The sequence below is a fragment of the Moschus berezovskii genome, chromosome 28 (assembly GCF_049115385.1).
Source record: "Moschus berezovskii isolate FMDL1 chromosome 28, NW_MosBer_1.0, whole genome shotgun sequence".
In the NCBI taxonomy this organism is placed as follows: Eukaryota; Metazoa; Chordata; class Mammalia; order Artiodactyla; family Moschidae; genus Moschus; species Moschus berezovskii.
This window is the reverse complement of record NC_142487.1, coordinates 1,891,508-1,917,336: the sequence shown is the minus strand read 5'-3', so window position 1 is coordinate 1,917,336 and position 25,829 is coordinate 1,891,508. Positions and strand designations below refer to the sequence as shown.

Below are 25,829 nucleotides of genomic sequence, written 5' to 3'. Positions count from 1 at the left end.
TGGCAGGTGGGTTCTTTACAACTGAGCCACCAGGGAAGCCCCATCCTCAAAGTTATTAGGATCCAGGTTATGGCAAGCTCCCAGTATAAGCTTCCTGGATCCACACCTGTACAAAGTCCAACATAACTGTGCATTGTTCCAAACTCTGCCAGGCTGCGTCCTCTGGTGATAAAACTGGTATGATCTAAAACAGATGACCTCCACGTAAACTCCATGCCACTCTTTAAAGGGACATCATCCATTTCTACTTTAAAATGGTCTAATCTGAATTTCTCAAGCCATTTTTCTTGACTGAGGAGCTAGCAGACTTTAGAAACAGTAACTCTACCATTGACTTTTATAGGCCTCCAAAGAGATCTATCAAGAACAATATTAAGGCAATCTGCAACCTATAAGTACTGACTTTCCCTTGGCCTCCACCTCTGTGTATCAAGCCTTAGTCTGAACTATGTGATTAGTTCAAGAGACCCAAGTGACCAATTATTTCAGAAAACCTGTCCTTTACAGACTGAAGTTCAGCAGACTTACTTTTGTGAAATCAGACAAAAGTTGTGAGAAATGAGGACTTCTCTGGCTGTCTAGGGGTTAAGACTCCTTTCTTCCACTGCAGGGGGCATGGGTTTGATTCCTGGTTGGGCAACTAAGGTCCCACAAGCCACATGGTATGGCCAAAAAAAAAAGTTCTGAGAAATTATAACAACAATAATAACAGTCAAGATATCCTGAATGCTTCCTATGTGCCTGACTCCATTCTAACTGCTTTTATATACTGAATCATCATAATAACCCTTTGAGAGAAACACTAATAACATCCCTATTATACAGATGAGGAAAAGGAGGGATATACTTTGATTCTCTTTTTTAACCTGCCTCTTAATAATCTGAAACCACTTTTAGACAATCTAGACACTAGCTTGCTGCTAAAGAGAACAGAAAATCAAGTCTGTTCTTCCATACTGTCAAGGCGCTAGGAACGGCCTCAATAATAAAAGGTCCTACCATCTTTCATTAGGAAAAATGGCCCAAGATCAACTACCATGAAACCCAAATCATCATTTTTAACGTAAAACGTAACTGAGCAAATTCAACTACACTGCAGTCCAATTCATTTCATGACTCAGGGGCACAATTTGCAACTAATTTATTCTTGGAGTCAATTCACTTAAAATTCAACATTTTGTCCATGCACCATTGGAAATTTTTCTCTGGCTGTAAAAAGAAATCAGTAACTTTTACTTCAAATTTTTCATTATTCCCATGCTTCCCAGAGTGGAATTTTCAAGCCTTGATTGTTGTTTGTTCAGGTGTTGGGACTGACTTAAAACAGTTTTCTATGGCAAGCCCTGGCCCTGTCCACAGGCATGGCCTTGGGTCCCTCTGCAGGAGTGTGGATGGCTCGCTTAGCCAAACTGTGGGTTGGCTTCTTAGTTTTGTAGAACATCAATCCTACCTTCAATTTGGGTGTGTGTGACTTCAATCTACAATATATTATAGAATAATTAACTGCCATGCTCGTGCCAAAGAATATACCTTTGAGCATTTGGCTGCCTAGTTTTTTATCAAAATCATGCCTGCAGAAATAAATGTTCCTAACGGAAAGGAGGCAGATAATTGGAGAGCAGCAGTTTTAACCCCAGAGAACTGTTCCTACTGAACCGTGCTGTCATCATGCTACCAAACAGACTGGGAGGAATCCCAGAAACTAGGTTACCATTGGGTTTATTATAAGGATGCGACTGAAGATCCTAGGTGGCCCGTCCTACCCTCAATAAGGACTAACTAACTGAGAGTCCAATGGGTAAAGAATCTGCCTATGATGCAGGAGACACAGGAGATGCGGGTTTGATCCCTGGGCTGGGAAGAGTCTCTGGGGAGGAAATGGCAAGCCACTTCAGTATGCTTGCCTGGGAAATGCCAGGGACAGAGGAGCCTGGTGGGTTATACAGTCCACTGGGTCACAAAGAGTTGGACACGACTGAGCACAGAGCACACAGCAAGAATTGAGAGCAAAGAAGGACGCTGCATTTCTTCAGCAAATAGCTAGCATTTATCTTACAAGCATGGAGAGTCTCGTAACTTCTTTACTTCACTGCAAAAAGATAGAGTTAAAACCAAGGCCCCATGATACTTGTTTCATTACATATTATAGCATAAATTTCTATGTGCTAAGTCTCTCTGTGGTTTTCTTCTATTTCCCTTGATATAGATTTCTTTTATTTTTTTCAATTTTAAGATTTTATTTTTTTAAATTGGAGTATAACTGCTTTACAATGTTGTATTAGTTTACAACAACAGGAATCAGCTATATGTATAGATTTCTTTTAAAATCTCTTCATAAGAAATGCTTATCAACTCTACCCCAATGTAAAATAAAACTTAGGGACTTGCCCCAGTGGTCCAGTGGTTAAGAATGTACCTTGCAATGCAGGGGATAAGGGTTTAATCCCTGGTCGGGGAACTAAGATCCCAAGTGTCATGGAGTCACTAAGCCTGTACGCCGCAACTAGAGTCCATCTGCTGCAACTAAGACCCCGTGCAGCCAAAAATTAAATTAATTAATTTTTTAATAAACTTAAATTTAAAAAAGAGGCACCAAACTACTATATATAAAACATACAAGAAACAAGTATGTATCGTACAGGGGCTTCCCTGGTGGCTCAGTCGGTAAAGAGTCTACCTGCAATGCAGGAGACGTGGGTTCGATCCCTGGGTTAGGAAGATTCCCCTGGAGAAGGAAATGGCAACCCACTCCAGTATTCTTGCCTGGGAAATCCCATGGACAGAGGAGCCTGGTGGGCCACAGTCCACAGGGTCACAAAAGGTCAGACATGACTGAAGCAACCTGCCACACATGCACGCACAGAAGGCAGAACAACTACACAGCTCCTCTGCCCTTCTCCCCGTGCCATTCTGATAGGCTCATCTCCTTGGCTTGTTATGATTTAGGGAGGAAACAGGGTAAGCACTGTACTGCTTTCTTTTAAAAGAATAATTGTATTTATTTATTTGGCTGTACAGGGTCTTAGTTGTGGCATGCAAACTTCTTAGTTTCAGCATGTGAGATCTAGTTCCCTGACCAGGGAGCGAACCCTGTCCCCTGCAAGTCTTAACCACTGGACCACCAGGAAAGTCCGAGGCATTGCAGATGAACCACTATCATTGGACAGTCTTGAGTCTGCATCTCTGGTTTTTGTAACATCTACCAGTTGGTGACCTTGGCCAAATCTGCATCTCAGTTTCCTCATCTGTTCAGTTCAGTTCAGTCACTCAGTCGTGTCCGACTCTCCGCGACCCCATGAATCACAGCACGCCAGGCCTCCCTGTCCATCACCAACTCCCGGAGTACACTCAAACTCATGTCTATTGAGTCAGTGATGCCATCCAGCCATCTCATTCTCCGTTGTCCCCTTCTCCTCCCGCCCCCAACCTTTCCCAGCATCAGACTCTTTTCCAGTGAGTCAACTCGTCGCATGAGGTGGCCAAACTATTGCAGTTTCAGCTTTAGCATCAGTCCCTCCAATGAACATCCAGGATTGATCTCCTTTAGAATGGACTGGTTGGATCTCCTTGCAGTATAAGGGACTCTCAAGAGTCCTCCAACACCACAGTTCAAAAGCATCGATTCTTCGGCGATCAGCCTTCTTCACAGTCCAACTCTCACATCCATACATGACCACGGGAAAAACCATTGCCTTGACTAGACGGACCTTGGTTGGCAAAGTAATGTCTCTGCTTTTTAATATGCTATCTTGGTTGGTCATAACTTTCCTTCCAAGGAACAAGCGTCTTTCAATTTCATGTCTGCAATCAGTATCTGCAGTGATTTTGGAGCTCAAAAAAACAAAGTCTGACACTGTTTCCACTGTTTTTCCATCTATTTCCCATGAAGTGATGGGACCAGATGCCATGATCTTTGTTTTCTGAATGTTGAGCTTCAAGCCAACCTTTTCACTCTCCTCTTTCACTTTCATCAAGAGGCTTTTGAGTTCCTCTTCACTTTCTGCCATAAGGGTAGTGTCATCTGCATATCTGAGGTTATTGATATTTCTCCCAGCAATCTTGATTCCAGCTTGTGCTTCTTCTAGCCCAGCGTTCCTCATGATGTACTCTGCATATAAGTTAAATAAGGAAGGTGACAATATACAACCTTGACGTACACCTTTTCCTATTTGGAACCAGTCTGTTGTTCCATGTCCAGTTCTAACAGTTGCTTCCTGACCTGCATACAGGTTTCTCAAGAGGCAGGTCAGGTGGTCTGGGATTCCCATCTCTTTCAGAATGTTCCACAGTTTATGGTGATCCACACAGTCAAAGGCTTTGGCATAGTCAATGAAGCAGAAATAGATGTTTTTCTGAAACTCTCTTGCTTTCTCCATGATCCAGCGGATGTTGGCAATTTGATCTCTGGTGCCTCTGCCTTTTCTAAAACCTGCTTGAACATCTGGGAGTTCACGGTTTACATACTGCTGAAGCCTGGCTTGGAGAATTTTGAGCATGACTTTACTAGCGTGTGAGATGAGTGCAATTGTCCTCATCTGTAAATGGGAGTAATTAAGTCCAACTTCATATGTCATGAAGGTTGGCAGCAGGAAGTGCCTGGCTCACATATATAACACTGAATATTCAAAATGGTTGTTCCCATGGTGAGTTGTGTGTCTCTCATGGATTCCCCTGTAAATTCTTCAAGGTCAGGTAAGTGTGTGTGCTCAGCTCTTTGCAACCCCTTGGACTGTAGCCTGCCAGGCTCCTCTGTCCATGGGATTCACCAGGCAAGGACACTGGAGTGCGTTGCCATTTCCTCCTCCAGGAGATCTTTCTGACCCAGGGATCGAACCCGCGTCTCTTGCATCTTCTGCATTGGCAGGCAGATTCTTTACCACCAGCACCACCTAGGAGTCCCCTCAAGGTCAGGAACCAGGTATCATCCCTCATTAAGCCCCCAGTAGTAGACTCCAGTACTCTTGCCCGGAAAATCCCATGGGCAGAGGAGCCTGGTGGGCTGCAGTCCGTGGGGTTGCTAAGAGTCGGACAGGACTGATTGACTTCACTTTCACTTTTCACTTTCATGCACTGGAGAAGGAAATGGCAACCCACTCCAGTGTTCTTGCCTGGAGAATCCCAGGGACGGGGGAGCCTGGTGGGCTGCCGTCTCTGGGGTCGCACAGAGTCGGACACGACTGAAGCGACTTAGCAGCAGCAGCAGTAGACTCCCCAATAAATATTTGCTGAGTGGAGAACCACAAAAATAATCTCCTTGCCTTAATTCTATCATTTGGTTGTGAGTTTGAGGTGGAAAAATCAATAAAGAATGTCCCCACCTTGCCTTTGCAGAGTTAAGTCAGCTTCCTCTCAGGAGCTACACATCAGAAGAAAGGCTTCAAAGTCTTGCTGGATAAAGGAGGCCTTTATGGAGCAAAGCAACTCCGTAAGTGTTTTGCATAACAACACGCCCACGGATTTTAACTGAGTGCTTTCTCCCCCAGTTCCTCGTGGATCCATGAAACTGACAGCTTGGCACCAGCATGTTGACGCCTGTTTTCCATCTAACACAAGCTGTACAAGTACCTCGTGTTTCATCCACTCTGTTGTAGATTTTTAAGCAACTATGTAAAAACAAAAAACTCAGAAAACAAAGAAAAGATGCTGGGTTATTTCACTATAAAAGAAAAAAAATAAGTATCTCCTTTCTGTCTTCCTACTGCTCTAACCGGGTGTATTTGGTTTGGGGTTGTTTCTCTTTGCTTGGAGTTTGAAATGCAGCAGCTTCTTTCTGCCCATGAAAAAAATCTGTGTTCTCGGTCAGGGCCATTCAAATGCAGTCCCCTCAGAAGAAAAGGAGCTCCAGGGAATTCCCTGGTGGTCCAGTAGCTAAAGACTCCGCTCTCCCAATGCAGGGGGCCCAGATCAGGCAACTAGATCCCGCATGTTGAAACTAAGATCAAAGATCTCTTACTTTGCAATTAAGACCCAGAGCAGCCAAATTAATTAATTAATTAAAAAAAAAAAGAAGAACACGATAAGGAGCTCACATACAGAATGTAAGTCAGTGCACTACTTCCTTCTTCAAAAAGTATGGCTATGAATAAAAAAAAGTCAGCTCAACTAAACAACGTGTTTAGTGCCAACCTTGATGTTCACTCTGGCACAGTCTCCTTAGGGCCAGGTAACAAGAGCTCTTGATGAAAGTGAAAGAGGAGAGCGAAAAAGTTGTCTTAAAGCTCAACATTCAGAAAACTAAGATCATGACATCCGGTCCCATCACTTCATGTCAAATAGATGGGGAAACAGTGGAAACAGTGGCTGACTTTATTTTGGGGGGCTCCAAAATCACTGCAGATGGTGCTGCAGCCATGAAATTAAAAGGCATTTACTCCTTGGAAGGAAAGTTATGACCAATCTAGACAGCATATTAAAAAGCAGAGACGTTACTTTGTCAACAAAGGTCCATCTAGTCAAGGCTATGGTTTTTCCAGTGGTCATGTATGGATGTGAGAGTTGGGACTATGAAGAAAGCTGAGCACCAAAGAATTGATGCTTCTGAACTGTGGTGTTGTAGAAAACTCTTGAGAGTCCCTTGAACTGTGAGGAAATCCAATCAGTCCATCCTTGGGGTGATCAGTCCTGAGTGTTCACTGAAAGGACTGATGTTGAAGCTGAAACTCCAATACTTTGGCCACCTGATGCGAAGAACTGACTCATTTGAAAAGACCCTGATGCTGGGAAAGAATGAAGGCGGGAGGAAAAGGGGACGACAGAGGATGCAATGGTTGGATGGCGTCACTGACTCAATGGACATGGGTTTGGGTGGACTCTGGGAGTTGGTGATGGACAGGGAGGCCTGGCGTGCTACGGTTCATGGGGTCGCAAAGAGTCGGACACGACTGAGTGACTGAACTGAACTGAACTGAACAAGAGCTCACAGGCAGTCACCACCTGTGGACTATACTTCAAGAGGCACTGTTTCAGGTTGGAGAGCTCTCCATGTGCCTGAGATGTACAGGACTGACATTTACAATGGGCTTTTGAGGATTCATTGGCTACCTCATCTCCTGATCCCTTTCTTTGATGAAACACCCCAATACTGAGGATGTGCCTCATTCTTTATCAGTCTGCAGGTGTGGGTGGGGATCCTGTGTGACCAGGGCTGGCCAAATAGTGTTCTCAGTCTTTCCAGTCACAGTGATGGTTCAGGGAAGACATGATCCAGGGCTGGCCAATCAGCGTAACTCCATCATGGTTAGTTTTTAGTTTTTAGACCTGTGATGGGCAGTGGCCCTAACTGATGCAATCAGAGTGAATCCTGGAAATTTTGCAGAAGCTGCAAGGAAGACAGTCTTGTTCCATTAGACTTGAAGTTGTGAGGATGTGAGCCTGGAATCTACAAGACTCAAGAGGGGAAAGCTGAACTGTGAGATGAAGCAAAGACAGAGCAGAACTGACAGACAGACAGCATCTGGATTCTGAATAGGTCATTGGAATCTCTCAATCAGTTCAGTTCACTCAGTCGTGTCTGACTCTTTGCGACCCCATGAACCGCAGCACACCAGGCCTCCCTGTCCATCACCAACTCCCGGAGTCTACCCAAACCCATGTCCATTGAGTCGGTGATGCCATCCAACCATCTCATCCTCTGTCATCCCATTCTCCTCCTTCTCCTCCTGCTCTCAATCTTTCCCAGCATCAGGGTCTTTTCAAATGAGTCAGTTCTTCGCATCAGGTGGCTAAAGTATTGGAGTTTCAGCTTCAACATCAGTCCTTCCAATGAACAGCCAGGACTGATCTCCTTTAGGATGGACTGGTTGGATCTCCATGCAGTCCAAGGGACTCTCAAGAGTCTTCTCCAACACCACAGTTCAAATCTCTCAATCAAACCATGCCTAAAGCAGTTTCTACCTGATGACTTTTCATTAATGTAAACCAGGAGATTTCCCCTTTGCTTAGACCAGTTGGTGAGCTTTCTAACACTTAAAATCATAAGAGTCTCAAGTCTATGCAAGACTATTATACCCTGGGCTCATCTGAAAATCCACATACACTGACCCTAAAAAGACAAATCAGAAAAGGTGAAAGGTGGGGAGCCAGAAGAGCTTCCCATTAGGTGGAGAAAGTCTTGGTAACTTCCCACACCTAAGTCCCTTCCTCTGTCAGGGGATTAACATCTGCCTCACCTGTCAGGTGACTGGAAGAGCCACACAGAAAGATACAAAAGAAATCACTCCAGAAACATGAAAAAGCACTGTACAAACAAAAAATCATTATCATTATTAACACGCCACCTTATTCATTCAAACTTCAAAATTCTGGCATCCATAAATATTCAGAGCCTACAAAAAATTTTAAAAGCATTTGTACAACTATAGATTTTTCCCCCCAATCAAATCCTATACTCTGTGGTTGGAGAAGCAGCTCCCCCTACAGGCCAGAGGGCATAAAGTGAGGCCACAGACCCGAGGAGCTCGACCCCATCAAGAGGGGCAGCAGTGAGCCAACCTGACCCCTATTCCAGGATCAGCACCCACCAACGCGGTGTGGTGGCTCACTTCTTAGGTCAGTCAGGCTGTTCTCTCCCCCATAACACACAACATCCCTTTTACTCAAGCTTATGAGTCACGAAAGAAAAATGATGATTTCATTTAGAAATTACCAGTACTAATTCTCAACCGCTATTTTGCAACCTCGGAGTTGTCCTAACAACACTATCATTATCCAGAGAGGCAGATTTTGTTTTTGAGAACAGCTACTATAACACGTTTTCATATTTGACTTCTAAGGAGCCAGCACAACAATAAACTTTACATTAAAAAACAATATTGTTTTGGAACTTCCCTGGCGGTCTAGTGGTTAAGACTCCATGCTTCCAATACAGGGGGGCGCAGATTCAACTCCTGGGGGAGGACTAAGATCCCACATGCCACGCAACACGACCAAAAAAAAAAAAAAACAAACTAAATTATTTGGAGAAGCATCATGGGTTAGGTAGTGATGACCACTCCCAACAAGTCTGCACCTCTTCAGCCTCTCCCCAGGAGACTTTCGCAGTTGGCCAACCCTCTGATCCTTTGCAAGCTTCCCTGGTAGCTTAGCTGGTAAAGAATCTGCCTGCAATGCAGGAGATTCTGGTTCAATTCCTGAGTTGAGAAGATGCCCTGGAGAAGGGATAGGCTACCCACTCTGGTATTCTTGGGCTTCCCTAGTGGCTGGTGGATTAGATGGTAAAGAAAGTGAAAGTCGCTTAGTCATGTCCAACTCTTTGCAACCCCATGGACTAAACAGTCCATGAAATTCTCCAGGCCAGAATACTGGAGTAGGTAGCTGTTCCCTTCTCCAGAGGATCTTCCCAACCCAGGGATCAAACCCAGGTCTCCTGCATTGCAGACAGATTCTTTACCAGCTGAACCACCAGGGAAGCCCAAGGTTCGATCCCTGGGTTGGGAAGATCCCTTGGAGGAGGGCATTGCAACCCACTCCAGTATTCTTGCCTGGAGAATCCCCATGGACAGAGGAGCCTTGTGGGCTACAGTCCATCGGGTCGAAAAGAGCTGGACACAACTGAGCAACTAAGCACACACACCGCTCCTTGGTAACCATGTGTGACTGAAAGGCCATGATCAAAAATGCCAATATGAGGACTTCCCTGGTGGTCCAGTGGCTAAGACTCCATGCTCCCAAAACAGGGAGCCCAGGATCAGGGAGCTAGATTCCACATACCAAACCTAAGAGTTCACATGATGGTGATTTAGTTGCTAAGTGGTGTCTGGCTCTTGCAACCCCATTGAGTGTAGCCCAACAGGCTCCTCTGTTCATGGGATCCTCCAGGCAAGAAAACTGGAGTGGGTTGCCATTTTCTTCTCCAGGGGATCTTCCCGACCCAGGGACTGAACTCGAGTCTCCTGCACTGCAGGCGGATTCTTTACTGAATGAACCACCAGGGAAGCCCTAAGAGTTCACATACCTCAGCTAAAGATCCCACATGCTGAGACTAAGACCCTACACAGCCACATAAATAAATCTTTTTTTAAACAATCATTTTTAAAATGCTGATATGCCAGAGGAGATGCAGTAGGACTTAGTGGAGAAATATAATACAGAGAAGGACATTGCTGCCCATATCAAGAAGGAGTCTGACAAGAAGTACAACCCCAACCCGGCAGAGCATCACGGGGAGGAACTCTGCCGGTTACGAGACATGTGAAACCAAACACTTCAATGACTTCTACCTGGGCCAAGGGGTCGTTTTCTGGTTCAGATCTGGTTTAAAGCATGGACTGGGCCACATACCCAGTGATCCATCCACAAACAAGGACTGCAGCCTAAATTCCAAATACCAGAGGCTGAAATCTTCAGTCTTGCTTAAGGGAACACCTCAATCTCTGAACCTTTATTGTGTTATTTTGCCCAGAACAGTCTCTGTACTAGTTTGTTGTGTTTATACTGCAATTAGCAAAATAGCTTACATCTGTATTTATTTTCTATTCCATACCTCTCTGCTCCATGTTTTTTTCTCCTCAAAATCCATTCCTTTACAGAAATAAATCTGTTGGAGAAGTATGCATTTAAAACAGAAAACTAAACTGTGTAAAAAGTTTGTATTTTTCCAACATCACAATACAATCATTTTCAGATAGATAAAAACAGCAATTAGGAGATTAAAAAGGGAAGAGGCCTTAACACCATTCCTGATTTTTAAGCCACATTCTGACTCTCTGGTCAATAGTGATATTTGTGGGCTCTCTTTTGGTGACAAAATAAATTTCTGGAGTTCCACATACTATATAATGTAACTGGAAGGAATCTGTTCCTCACAGTAGCCTCCTTTGAGGAGCTCAATTCTGGGGGCTGGGTGGGAGGACAGAATGAACACTTGTTTCACTAGGGTCCACATGTCGTGGGCATCAGTTTCATGCCAGGCATGTGCCCCCACGAGTAAGCCCAGTGTGCTCAGGCGGCATTACTGATGGGTAGGGTCATGGTCCCCAGAAGTAAGGAGCAGACTGAGCCTGCCCTCCCTGTTCCCAAGGACAGCCTGCATTCACACAGAGCAGACTCCACAAATAGCCCTACTCTGTCTTTCTGAGTCTCCACCTGCATCTCTACTTTGTAACACAAGTCTATCTTCCCTGTGACGTGTGTGTATGTGTGTTAGTCCCTCAGTAGTGTCTGACTGCAATCCCATGGACTGTAGCCCGCCAGGCTCCTCTGTCCATGGGATTTCCCAGACAGGAATACTGGAGTGGGTTGCCATTTCCTTCTCCAGGGGATCGTCCTGACTCTGGGATCAAACCCAGGTCTCCTGTATTGCAGGCAGATTCTTTACGATCTGAACTATAGGGAAGTTCCTTCCCTGTTACGTGGTTCCCCTCAATTCAGGAAGAGGTAGTAAAAGGCTCCACATTGGCCTCAGCCCCAAGACTAGTTCTTCAATCTAGCTGTACCATTGTTAAAGCTGATGCTCTATCCACTATTGATCCGAGGTGCAGTCAGTTAAAAGGCAAAGAGGAAGATGAAAAAGGGACTGTCCCCCTCAAAGCCTCTCACACTTACCAGTCTGGACAGTGCTCTGGAACCGGCATAGATGATACCCACAAATAGCACCGAAGCAGGAAGCCACGTCAAAACATCGGATCTGGAAAAGAGGGAAAGAGAGGCCATCATATTTCTGTCCAAAAGACCTCCCTAGAAGATATGACCCTCCCATACACCAAATATAGCACCCGTGGTTGTCTAAGCATCCCCAGGTGACTGATTGGTGAAGCCTGACATGGTCTGTATCATCAAGCAGGATGGAGGCAGACCAAAGCATTCTGCCTACAGCCCATCACTCCGCCAATGATGTGGCGTTACTGGCCCCACAATCAGCCACAGATGAGCTGCTGCTGCTGCTAAGTCACTTCAGTCGTGTCCGACTCTGTGTGACTCCATAGACGGAAGCCCACCAGGCTCCCCCGTCCCTGGGATTCTCCAGGCAAGAACACTGGAGTGGTTTGCCATTTCCTTCTCCAATGTGTGAAAGTGAAAAGTCAAAGTGAATTCGCTCAGTCGTGTCCGACCCTTAGCGACCCCATGGACTGCAGCCTACCAGGCTCCTCCATCCATGGGATTTTCCAGGCAAGAGTACTGGAGTGGCTTGCCATTGCCTTCTCCGACAGATGAGCTAGAGATAGAAAAAGGCTTCCTGCAGGTTGAGAGACAAACTGATTTTTTTTTTTAAGGACCAGTGAACATTATTCTTTGAAATTTAAGTAGTCAGATGCTTTGAACCCATACCAAATTCCTTTTAAATTTTTTTAAAAGCTATTTACCTAGCAAAGGGCTTCCCCGATGGCTCAGTAGGTAAAGAATGTGCCTGCGATGCGGGAGACATAAGAGATGCAAGCTCAATCGCTGGGTTGGGAAGAACCCCTGGAGGAAGAAAATGGCAATCCACTCCAGTATTCTTGCCTGAAAAATCCCATGGACAGAGAAGGCTGGCAGGCTACAGTCTATGGGGTCACAAAGAGTCAGACACGACTGAGCTACTAAGCACACACACACCTACCAAGGTACCAAACAGCTCCATCAAACCACGAAAGGACCCACAGTGTTAAAGAATGGAATTGAAACGAGTGCTTGAACTTGAGCTGGGTGGCCATGTGCTGAGCCTCAACAGTTAACCTGGGATGTCAGTTCAAGAAATCTCTAAGGACTTCTCAAGGGCGCATTTCTTCAATTACACTGTGGCCACACCACAGAACTGCTGTTTCAACTCAGCTGAGGGTCTTGCTCTCCTCAAGAAAAGCAAAATCCCAGGCTTTACATAGGGCACACATCACTGAGGGTGCAGCTTGCTTTCCCCATTAGTTACAAACGCATTCGTTTTGCTAATGCGAGTTCCCAGAGTCATTCTAATAATAAATATGAATTAATGAAAGCATTCTTGCAGGATATAACATAATAATCCCAAGTAACTCAATGAACTGCTTTCCTCAGATGGTGCCTGTTCAAGAAATGTTCTTTGTTAATTGGATTAACACGAGCAGGGACTTTATCTATCATCAGCCATGCTTTTTGCACAACCTCCCAGAGAATGCAGCATGCAAATGCTTTTATTCTCAAATAAGGCCTTCAAACCCTACCTCCTGTACACATTCATTCAGCCAAAACTCATAGCAACTGACAAGGTGCTCACAGCAGTGTTAATATTACCAGCATCACCACTGACATTGTTTGAGCCTTCCTACAAACCAGGCCCTGTGCTAAATATTTTCTATGCTGTTATCATTTTTAAAATCTGCACAATAGGGACTTCCCTGGTGGTCCATCAGTTGGGAGTCTGCCTTCCAGTGCAGGGGACGTGGGTTCAAACCCTGGTTGAGGAATTATGATCCTACATGCTGTGCGGTGTAGCCAAAATAAATAAATAAACAAAAACAAAACAGTACTGACTGTTCAGCTTGAAAATACCACCAACATTTTTAAAATGTGTATTTTTTTTAAAAAAGAGAAAGTTTCGGCAAAATTAGAAGACGTGTACAAATAAACATTTTTTTTCTGCATAAAAATTGTTTGCAGATTCTGAAAAGCAACTGGGACCTCTGAAAAGTTAAGGTTGTACTGCAAAGTTTTGAAACACAAAAAACGAGGGAAAATCTCTCAATTGTAGCAAAGTCTTTACAGCCAAAGATTTGTCATCCCAAGTGAAGCCATCTTAGACTTTCGGACTCCAGAAGTGTAAGATAATAAATTTATGTTATTTTTAAGCCAAAAAAAAATTCTATCTCTATAAGTACTGTTAAGTATAGAGCATGGCATAAGGTCTGACTAAATTTTCCTCCATATCTTACTACTAGAGTAGAATTTTTTTCTCTCAATTAAACATGTTTCTTTTTGTTGTTAAAAAAAAGAGAAAGGGGACTTCCCTGGTGGTCAGCTGGTTAAGACTTCGCCATCCAATGCAGGGGGTGCCAATTAGACCCCTGGTTGGGGAGCTAAGATCCTACATGCCTTGTGGACAAAAATACAAAAAATGTACCACAGAAACGATACTGTAAGAAATTCAATAAAGAATTTTTTTTTTTAAAAGAAAGAACTTCAACCAGAAAAAAATATACACAGGCTGCTTCAGGAATTAGAATTTGAATCTCTGGCTTCCAGAGTTTTCACAACTGTGAGTGGGGTCTCACAATATGGAGGGGTCAGACCTTTTAATAGCTACTGGGGCAGATAAAATTCAGGACAACTGAACTTTCCATTATCTTCCAGGCAGTGTGGAGACAAGGTGAAGGCACGAGCTGCAAGGGTGGTGCTTCTTAGCATTTTTGTCATCTCTTGAAGCAGTTCTTTAAAATCCTTTCTTCAGGAAGAAAGGAAACTATAATTTTGACATCCTAGTTAGCTCAGCTAAAACTGAGGATTCTTTTCTGAGAAGATATAGCAGTAAGTGATGGAAATCGTATCTAGTTCTGGGCACTGGAGACTATAATCTTATAATGGTCACATGGTTGCCCAAATCTTGGAAATTATGATTAGCTCTCTTCACTTCCAAGGACTGTTCCAGCAGTCAGCTAACTTTAACCAACAGCTCTAAGAGATGGACAGATTTCACTCACATCTCTGGGTGGGCTGTGCCCTATATTCTAGGTCAGGGCATCTAGGACAGGGGCTATCTAGGGGTCATCACAGTCATCTAGGGGTGGGGGCAGGAAGGATGCACAAATACAGAGCAGGGAGTTGTATGCAGTAGAAGAAATACGGTCAGGCAAACCTTCCTACTTAGCAGGTCTATATCAACTCTAAAGCAAGTTGGTTTTTACCCCAACTCTAAAGCTAGTTTGCACTGAAATCTCACTTTTTTCATTTATAAAATAGGGATAATAATGCTCAGAAGGCTACTGAGATGATTAGCTAAGAGAATGAATAAGCAGCACTCGGGGCAATGCATGGCACATTAAAAACAATATTGAATAAATGTTCTGCTTCTGGGTTTTCCATACATAACTCCAAGGACAGATGCCACTAGGAAAGATTGAGAGATCTGCCTATATAAAATGGCCAAAAATATCATGAAGAAAATGAAAAGATGATTAATAAACCAGGAAAAAATATAGGCAACACATAAAACCGGCTAGAGTTTAATATGCTTGATGTAGGATGAGTGTTTATAAATTAGTGACAGAAAAATCAACTCCCCAAAAGGAAAAAGAAAAACAGTCAAATGACAAAAATAGGTAATTTTCTCTCCCCTGCTTTTGTTTGTGTCTCTCTCTCATACCCACATACACACAAGAAACACAAATGGCTAATAAACATATGAAAAATTATTCAACATCCATTATACTACAAGAATTTTTAAATAAAACAATGGTATACTGGACTTTCCTGTGATACAGTGGACAGGAATCCGCTTGCCAACGCAGGGGACACGGGTTTGATCCCTGGTTCTCAGGGAGCAACTAAGCCCATGTGCCACAACTACTGAGTCTACGTGTGGCAATTAGTGAAGCCCGCCCAGTTAGAGCCTGTGCTCTGCAACAAGAGGAGCACTGCAATGAGAAGCCCATGCACTGCAACTAGAGTAGCCTCTGCTCTTTGCAGCTAGAGAAAGCCCAAGCATAGCCACAAAGACCCAGCAGAGCTAAAAATACATAAATAAATAATTTAAAAAACTAAGCCAATGATATACCAAGTTTTGCCCAAGAAACTAGCAGTTTTTATAAAACGATAATGTAATATAGGGGGGTCATAAAATTAATGTCTTCATATACTGCTGTGGGATATGTGTGTGTGTGTTAGTTGCTCAGTTGTGTCCAACTCTTTGCAATCCCGTAGACTGTAACCCGCCAGGCTCCTCTGTCCATGGGTGGATTCTCTAGGCAATAATACTGAAGTGGGTTGCCATTTCCTTCTCCAGGGGATCTTCCCAACTCAGGGATTGAACCCGGGTCTCCTACATTGCAGGCGGATTCTTTACCATCTAAGCCATCAGTTCAGTTCAGTCTCTCAGTCGTGACCGACTCTTTGCGACCCCATGAATCACAGCACGCCAGGCTTCCCTGTCCATCACCAACTCCCGGAGTTCACTCAAACTCATGTCTATTGAGTCAGTGATGCCATCCAGCCATCTCATTCTCTGTCGTCCCCTTCTCCTCCCTCCCCCAATCCCTCCCAGCATCAGAGTCTTTTCCAGTGAGTCAACTCGTCGCATGAGGTGGCCAAAGTATTGGAGTTTCAGCTTTAGCATCAGTCCTTCCAATGAACACCCAGGATCGATCTCCCCTAGAATGGACTGGTTGGATCTCCTTGCGGTACAAGGGACTCTCAAGAGTCTTCTCCAACACCACAGTTCAAAAGCATCAATTCTTCGGCGATCAGCTTTCTTCACAGTCCAACTCTCACATCCATACATGACAACGGGAAAAACCATAGCCTTGACTAGACGGATCTTGGTTGGCAAAGTAATGTCTCTGCTTTTTAATATATTATCAAGGTTGGTCATAACTTTCCTTCCAAGGAGTAAGCGTCTTTTATTTCATGGCTGCAATCAGCATCTGCAGTGATTTTGGAGCCCAAAAAAATAAAGTCTGACACTGTTTCCACTGTTTTTCCATCTATTTCCCATGAAGTGATGGGACCAGATGCCATGATCTTTGTTTTCTGAATGTTGAGCTTCAAGCCAACCTTTTCACTCTCCTCTTTCACTTTCATCAAGAGGCTTTTGAGTTCCTCTTCACTTTCTGCCATAAGGGTAGTATCATCTGCATATCTGAGATTATTGATATTTCTCCCAGCAATCTTGATTCCAGCTTGTGCTTCTTCCAGCCCAGCGTTCCTCATGATGTACTCTGCATAGAAGTTAAATAAGCAAGGTGACAATATACAGCCTTGACGCACTCCTTTTCCTATTTGGAACCAGTCGGTTGTTCCATGTACAGTTCTGACTGTTGCTTCCTGACCTGCATACAGGTTTCTCAAGAGGCAGGTCAGGTGGTCTGGGATTCCCATCTCTTTCAGAATGTTCCACAGTTGATTGTGATCCACACAGTCAAAGGCTTTGGCATAGTCAATGAAGCAGAAATAGATGTTTTTCTGAAACTCTCTTGCTTTCTCCATGATCCAGCGGATGTTGGCAATTTGATCTCTGGTGCCTCTGCCTTTTCTAAAACCTGCTTGAACATCTGGGAGTTCACGGTTCACATATTGTTGAAGCCTGGCTTGGAGAATTTTGAGCATGACTTTACTAGCGTGTGAGATGAGTGCAATTGTGCGGTAGTTTAAGCATTCTTTGGCATTGCCTTTCTTTGGGATTGGAATGAAGACTGACCTTTTCCAGTGCCTGATGAACTCTGGACGGAGGTTCGTGACATTGTACAGGAGACAGGGACCAAGACCATCCCCATGGAAAAGAAATGCAAAAAAGAAAAATGGCTGTCTGAGGAGGCCTTACAGATAGCTGTGAAAAGAAGAGAAGCGAAAAGCAAAGGAGAAAAGGAAAGATATAAGCATCTGAATGCAGAGTTCCAAAGAATAGCAAGGAGAGATGAGAAAGCCTTCGCCAGCGATCAATGCAAAGAAATAGAGGAAAACAACAGAATAGGAAAAACAAGAGATCTCTTCAAGAAAATTAGAGATTCCAAGGGAACATTTCATGCAAAGATGGGCTCGATAAAGGACAGAAATGGTAGGGACCTAACAGAAGCAGAAGATATTAAGAAGAGGTGGCAAGAATACACAGAAGAACTGTACAAAAAAGATCTTCACGAGCAAGATAGTCACGATAACGTGATCACTGACCTAGAGCCAGACATCTTGGAATGTGAGGTCAAGTGGGCCTTAGAAAGCATCACTACAAACAAAGCTAGTGGTGGTGATGGAATTCCAGTTGAGCTATTTCAAATCTTGAAAGATGATGCTGTGAAAGTGCTGCACTCAATATGCCAGCAAATTTGGAAAACTCAGCAATGGCCACAGGACTGGAAAAGGCTTATACAGTAGATGCTCAAATATTTGCTGAATGAATCGCCATGAATTATTTTTGTAACTTAAAAAAAAAGTTTTCCCTGCTCTTGCTAGTTCAGTAGAAAGCAACAAGATACATCAGGAAACTGCTGTCATGACCCTAATTCACATTTCTTCCTCTGCTTTTCTCAAGCCCTTCAGAGACTTTGCTCTGAACAGAATTGTTTGTGCTTACAGCTACTCAGTTTCCAAGGACAGGGATGAAAGCAAAAAATTTCTATATCCTGTCATCTGCCTCTCTAAAATGGCCCCAATGGAGGAGCCGTAACAATTTCAAATTCAATAAACATTTACAACAATCATGTTGTAACCTACAACCATAAAACAAAAAAGTGCATTAAAAAACAAACATGTTTTTCTTCAATGGACAAGAACTGAGAAACCTGGAATAGAGGCAGTTATTTTGTTTCCTATGATAACTGAATCTCTTTTTCTTATTAAAAAATGGTACCTTTAGGCTCTTGTCAGCACTCCACTGCACTGGAGGAGGCATGAGCCCTAGCTCGAGCTAGAAATAAACCCCATTCTTGCTTTTGCATTGCTGCGAGTGTCTTATTCTACCAGTATGGGGGGACCGGACTCAGGGCATAACATTTGGGGGCTCGTCCGGGATCCCTCTGACTGGGGAGAATAACGCTCTCCCGGCAGAAGGGGTTCATCAGCCCGGAGGAGGGCTGATTATAGCACCGGTGCAAGGTCTGTTCAGGGGCGATCGCCGTAGCCAGCGTAAGGCCGAGGCCCAGCATTCGCGCTGGAAGGCAGCTGGATCTGCAAGGTCTGTTCAGGGGCGAATTGGTCGCCGTAGCTGGCATAAGGCCGAGGCCCAGCATTTGCGCTGGAAGGCAGCTGGCTCTGCGGGAGAGAGGAGGTCTCTCCCGATCCGGAATCTGGTGGGCAGTGGACGCCCTTCGGTAAGGTTACTTTAAACTGCAGGAAGCCTCAGAGGTCTCAGAGACCTAGTAGTGTATTTTCGGCCGACGTTTGTCTGTCTTCCGTTTGTCGTGTTATCGTGTGTGCCGGCATTGTCTCTGTCTCTCTCCTGTGTCTTTTCTCTCCCGTAATCTATTCTGTGGTCCTGGGTCAAGGAAGCTCTACCCCGCTCTCCCTCATGATGGATCATTTCTCTGACTTTAAATCTAGGGCGTGAGACTTGTCTCTGCTAGTGAAGAGGAATAAGCTGGTGACGCTCTGCTCCTCGGAGTGGCCCACTTTTAATGTCGGGTGGCCGAGGGAGGGAACCTTCAGCCTGCCCACCATCCGGCTGTTGGGGGAAGGTTCTCACGCCCGGCCCTTCCGGCCACCCGGACCAGATGCCCTATATCCTGGTCTGGCAAGATCTGGTGGAAAACCCACCAGCATGGATAAAGCCTTTTGTTTCTATCCTTTTCACCCATAATCCCATCTGGGATGACTGTCAGTAGCTGTTACAGGTGCTCTTCACCACGGAAGAACGGGAGCGGATTCTATCGGAAGCTCGGAAACATGTCCGGGGTGTGGACGGGAGGCCCACCCTGCAGCCGAACCTAATTGATGAGGGATTTCCATTGACCCGGCCCCAGTGGGACTTTGAGCGCGCAGAAGGTAGGGAGCATCTCCGAGTGTACCGCCAGACTCTTATGGCAGGCCTCCGAGCAGCTGCCCGGAGACCAAGGAATTTGGCTAAGATAAAGTTGTTCAGGGATTGGTTTTGGCTATGGAGATTAAATGAAAATTACGCTGCGAATACAATCCCCAGAGCTCGGGTCAAGTAAAAAGGATGAATCGGACCCTAAAGGAAACATTTGCAAAATTGGCAATAGAGACTGGCGGGGACTGGGTGACTCTCCTTCCTTATGCTCTTTTATTGTTTATGGGGTCCCTCCGCCGACCCCCTATAGAATCGGTCCAACTGTTTTATAAATTTAGTAAATTTTATATTGTAATGTCTAATTCATGACTAAAGACTCACACTGTGTCTGTCTTAATATGTCTTGGTATGTCTTTGTCTCTGAGTAATATTTTTGAAGTTAATTTGTAAATGAGCTCTATTTAATTGGCTTAAAGGGTAAGCGCTTACAAATCAGATAATTCTAAATTAATAAATTCCAGGTTCAAGTAAAGTGGAAAATATTCAGTATTAAATACCTGATATTAATGTTTGTTGATCTATCTAATATAGACATGTCTTAGAGTAATTAACATTAAGTAGAATATTTTCATTGCACCTAGGTTCTATATAAATTAAATATCATATCTGTTACAAGTTTGTCGACAAAGAAATTACCTTGAGTGAAAAAAAAAACTTCTAAGAAATGTAAATGAGACATGAGCTTTTAGATAAACTCTATTAAGATTAAAAATAAACTTAAACTGTCTAATAAACTGTCTAAAACAGTTTCTCTAGATTTTGGTAACCTGAATTTCTAAGGTTGTGCTAAATTAAGTAACAAAAGTTTATTGAATAGCTAGGTCATTTCCAAATAAAATAAGATTCTGAAACGTTCACTACTGAATACTAACTTACAGAAAAACTATTTTAGACTATTAATAAATAATGTTTGATGCCATCCTGAGATGTTTGCTAAAATTTTTAGTTATCACTGGTATTTATGTTCACCAATCTATAGAATGCTAATATAAAGGTCAATTCTTGGTTGCTTAAGGGAAGTAAGATGTGTGTGTTCAGTAAAGAAGGTATGAAGATTGAAGTTACATTTTATGAAGGAAAAAGGTAGTAGGTCTGACTTACAGTTGGCTGTTCCAGGATGGGAGAACAAATGGGTACAGAAAGTGATAAAATGGTTTTGTGGAAAGTGGACCCCAAGGAAAGAGTTTTGTGTATGAATAAACGTTTTCTTGAGATGTTAAAAAAAAATAAAAAATAAAAATAAAAAATGGTACCTTTCATGTTAGAACTCTTTCCAAACAGTACCCATATGCACGTATGTGAACACTTCAACAAAAATTGGATCCAACTATACAGGTTGTTTTATAACCTGCTTAACACCTTCCCATGTCAAAAAGGTCATCCCCAACTCATTAATAATTATATCCTATGCTGGCAGGCTACAGTCCATAGGGTTGCCAGGAGTCAGACACAACTGAGGGACTGAGCACACGCATATCCCATGCTACGGCTGAACATCAAAGTTCAGCCTAGGGTTTTACTATTCTAACGCAGTAATGATTATCCTTGACTATATTCTCCTCTCGTATTCATGATGTTCACAATATTCAGAATACATTTCCTGAAGTGGAATTGCTGTTCAAAGATACACCTATTAAAGTTTGCAATTGGTTATATAATTGCCTTCCAAGGACCTATACTGATTTATTCTCTGCTATGAACTGCATGTTAATGTCCTCCCAAAATTCCTATGTTGCAATTCTAACGCTTAGTGTGATGGAAGGAGGCAGGGCTCTTGGGAGGTAATCAGACCATCAGGGCGTGGCCCTCATGATGGAATTAGTGCCCCTGTAAGAAGAGACAGGAGAGCATGCCTCCTCTATTCTCTCTGCTTCATCGATCTCTCTCTGTTTCCTACACACACCACCACCATGTGAAGATACAGCAAGACAGAGCTCATGCACGCATGTGTGCTCAGATGCTGAGTCGTGTCTGACTCTTTGCGACCCCATGGACTGCAGCCCGCCAGATTCCTCTGTCCATGGGATTTCCCAGGCAAGAACACTGGAGTGGGTTGCCATTCCTCCTCTGGGGGATCTGCCCAACCCAGGGATTGAACCCGTGTCTCCTGTACTGGCAGGCAGATTCTTTACCAGGGCAGCCCAACAAGAAAGCAAACATCTATAAACCCAGAAGATGCCTTCCCCAGAACCCAACCACACTGGCACCTTGATCCTGGACATCCCAGCCTCCAGAACTGTGAGAGGTAAATGTCTAATGTCTATTTAAACCCATGGTCTTTTGTGCCAGCAGCCTGAGCTGATGGAGATGCTCCTTGGCAGCTCCAACACTGCGTGATTCCAAGACACTCAACAGCCTACTAGAACAAAGGAGCACCTCCTCTCCACCTTTAATTCATAAGGTGGCACCATCTGGGTTTACCCTTGCATTGTTCTATCAAAGGAAGCAAGACAGGATCAAATCCTGAGAAGGTCCTGGCAGAATCTGAAGTCTCTGTGGTTGGAGGGCCTCTGGGGAGCTGTTGAACCAGGAAGTGCATGCATGCATGCATATGTGTGTATGTGTGTGTGTGTGTGTGTGTGTGTGTAGGAGGGATCTCATAGCAACTTCTTTTGAGAGATTGCAGACTGTACTCTGTTAAAGGACTATTTGCTACGGGGTCTGCTTTAAAAAGAGTGGTGACACACAATTTTCCCTACATGATTTATTAGCACAAATGCTGCATCTTGTTTGCATGGTGTACTTTTTGTTTTCTGCTTCTGCACACTCTACTGTCCCTAAGAACTCTGATGAATAAAGCATTTTGCAAGAAGCTAACAATAGTCTGTTGGCATGAATCTTAAAACTGTTGTTATTGAGATGAAGGCTAATTAAATTAAATCATTTGTTTTTCAAATAGAGCATGCATTATTGAAGGAACATCTGCTCTCTGAAAACACTCAGTTTATCTGTTCATGGGAGCCTGGCAGGATCCTTGAGCTGAATTCTTGAAAACTCTGTGTTATACTGACACCTAGTGACCCAAAAGCTGTTTCCAAACTTTGACCAAGATATCAAGGCAATGGCAACCCACTGCAGTACTCTTGCCTGGAAAATCCCACGGACGGAGGAGCCTGGTAGGCTGCAGTCCATGGGGTCGCGAAGAGTCGGACATGACTGAGCGACTTCACTTTCACTTTTCACTTTCATGCATTGGAGAAGGAAATGGCAACCCACTCCAGTGTTCTTGCCTGGAGAATCCCAGGGACAGGGGAGTCTGGTGGGCTGCCGTCTATGGGGTCTCACAGAGTCGGACACGACTGAAGCGACTTAGCAGCAGCAGCAGCAAGGTATCAGGGAGCTTCCCTGGTGGCTCACAGGTAAAGAATCTGCCTGCCAATGCAGGAGATGAAGGTTTGATCCCTGGATCAGGAAGATCCCCTGGAGTAGGAAATGGCAACGCACTCATCAGTTCAGTCCCTAGGTGGGGAACAGCCCTTGTAGTAGGAAATGGCAACCTACTCCAGTATTCTTGCCTAGAGAATTCCATGGACAGAGGAGCTAGGAGGGCTACAGTCCACGGGGTCGCAAAGGGTTGGACATGACTGAGCACTATGGACAGAGGTCCCCAAATATGAAGTGAGGCAGGATAGAAGAGGTACATGCTGCTGCTGCTGCTGCTAAGTCACTTCAGTCGTGTCCGACTCTGTGTGACCCCATAGATGGCAGCCCACCAGGCTCCCCCATCCCTGGGATTCTCCAGGCAAGAGCACTGGAGTGGGTTGCCATTTCCTTCTCCAATGTGTGAAAGTGAAAAGTGAAAGTGAAGTTGCTTAGTCATGTCTGACTCGTAGTGACCCCATGGACTGCAGCCTACCAGGCTCCTCCGTCCATGGGATTTTCTAGGCAAGAGTACTGGAGTGGCTTGCCATTGAAGAGGTACATATCTCATCTCTAATAGATGGGAGAAAGAAAACAAGCACCTTGCTCATGCACAGGGTCCAGGGGACTACAAATCCAAGTTAATGTGCAAGACTTAACAGTCTAGGGATGTTTACATTTCATACCACAGATTTAAGAGGCCAGAAAGGGCCATGTGAACTGGGAGTGACAGTGCCACACGGTGAGTCTATTATAAATGAGTTTAGCACATTCCTTTGCACTGAGTGGTGTGGGCATGGCCTGCAGTGTCAAAGGTCAGAACATCCCATCCAGAGAAAGACCAATACTGCATGGTATCACTTAAATGGGTCAACTTTTTTTAGAAAGTCAAACTTAAGAGCAACTGAGTAGAAAAGTAGTTGTCAGTGGCTAGGGAGTAGAGGGAACAGCTCCGTTTGATAAAAGGACACAAACTTTCAGCTACAAGGTGAATAATGTATATTGATATTGATTATTGGCGAACAATGAACAATGTATTCTATGAGAATCTAACATAACATACAGTGACTACAACTGCTTACATTGTACCCTATAACTGAAATTTGCTAATAAACTTAACTGTTCTCACACAATAAATAAATAAGCGAGGTGATGGATGCCTTCATTAACTGCAAGGTGGGACTCTTTCACAATGTGTGTGTGTATATATATATATAATTACATCACCACACTGTATACTTTGTGCGTGTGTGCTCAATCGCTCAGTCATGTCCAACTCTTTGCGACCCCATGGACTGTAGCCCACCAGGCTCCTCTGTCCATGGGATTCTCCAGGCAAGAATACTGGAGCAAGTTGCCATCTCCTACTCCAGGGGATATTCCCCACCTAGGGATTGAACCCATGTCTCCTGTGTCTCTTGTATTGGCAGGTCAATTCTTAACCCACTGAGCCACCTGAGAAGCCCCACTGTATACTCTGAATAACTTTAAATTGTATTTGTGAAGGATACTTCAAAAAAAGCTGATACTTCAAGAGGACTTCCCTGATGGTCCAGTGGTTAAGAATCCATCTGCCAATGCAGAAGACATGGGTTCAATCCCTGGTCCAGGAAGATTTCACATGCTGTGGGACAACTAAGCCCACGTACCACAACTTCTGAAACCCGAGGGCCCTAGAGCCCGTGCTCTGCAACAATGGAAGCCACCACAATGAGAAGCCCATGTGCCACAGCTAGAGAAAGCCCACGTGCAGTAATGCAGACCAAAATCAGCCCCAAAAAGCTGATACTTAAAAACATCTTGTCCTTTTACTATTACTGGCCTCCTGGACTCCCCCCAGGTACCACCCCAATCACCAGACCAACACCAGTCAGATTTTATTCCCTATTTTATTCTTTTGGTGGTTCTTAGCATGTTTCTTGAGGAAGTTTTGAAAGCTGGATTTATTATTCCCCCAACGTAATTATTATTCCCCCAAAGTAATTCCAACACATGCATGTGCGTAAAGTATTCCTCTGGAGCAAAAACAACAGGGAAGAATATCAAAAACACATGAATTTCTTCCGTGAGCAAAGCTCAGTTTTTAGAAAACTACGAGTCATTCAAAATGAAATGTCAATACATTACAACACTATTTGGGAAATTTGGACCACCAGTAGCTTTGACAAAGATGGGCTAGCTCACTGAAAAACCAATAAATAATCAATAACTAAAAAGAAGTACAATCTCAACCCTAGCTGGCTGTCTCATTGTTCATTTCTTTACGGACAGGGCTGAGTTAATTTGCAGGCTTTATCAAAGATATTTGTTAAGGTTCTCCAGCAAAGACTCTCAGTGGAAAATTAAGGGGTGGGGGCTTCTTCATCTATTAGAATTCTCTGGTCACAAAGATATTATGACACAGGTTGTTTTTCTAACGTAGAATTTCTCTTAACTGAAAACCTTGAGAGCAAATTTTTTTCTCATATATATAGCGGACAAAAAGTGACAAGTAGGCTTCAAAATATTTTTATTTAGATATACAGCCTGGTAACACAGGAGCCAGGAGATGACATCTAAAGTCTCCAGTGAGAGACTTCCCTGATGGTCCAGTGGTTAAGAAAGCGCACGTCCATTACAGGGGGTATGGGTTCAATCCCCGGTCAGGGAACTAAGATTCTGGATACCCCGAGGTACAACCAAAATAAATAAATAATTTTTAAATAAAATAAAGTCTCCAGTGAATTTACAACTGAGTCTGTCCTCAGCAGTGGTTCTAGAATCTAACAGAAGGACATGGTCTCACTGTGCTACAACGTTGTCAGCTGAAACAGGTCACAATGTTCATTCAGGATCACATTTTGTAAATACA

At 43.9% G+C, this 25,829-nt stretch overlaps 1 protein-coding gene and 1 pseudogene across 6 annotated transcripts in view; one reads left to right on the top strand and one right to left on the bottom strand.

Moving 5' to 3' along the window:
• SLC35D4 (solute carrier family 35 member D4) overlaps positions 1-25,829 on the bottom strand; it is a 119,844-nt gene that overhangs the window by 82,894 nt on the left and 11,121 nt on the right. For all 6 annotated transcript variants that reach the window (XR_008684656.2, XR_008684658.2, XR_008684657.2 and 3 more), the window contains exon 4: positions 11,542-11,623. Coding sequence is in view for 2 of the 6 variants with exons in the window: in XM_055417097.2 (XP_055273072.1) it covers positions 11,542-11,623 (82 nt within the window). In the remaining 4 variants the exon portion in view is untranslated. The remainder of the gene's footprint in view (positions 1-11,541; positions 11,624-25,829) is intronic.
• LOC148773556 (dynein light chain 1, cytoplasmic pseudogene) lies at positions 9,587-10,416 on the top strand (annotated as a pseudogene).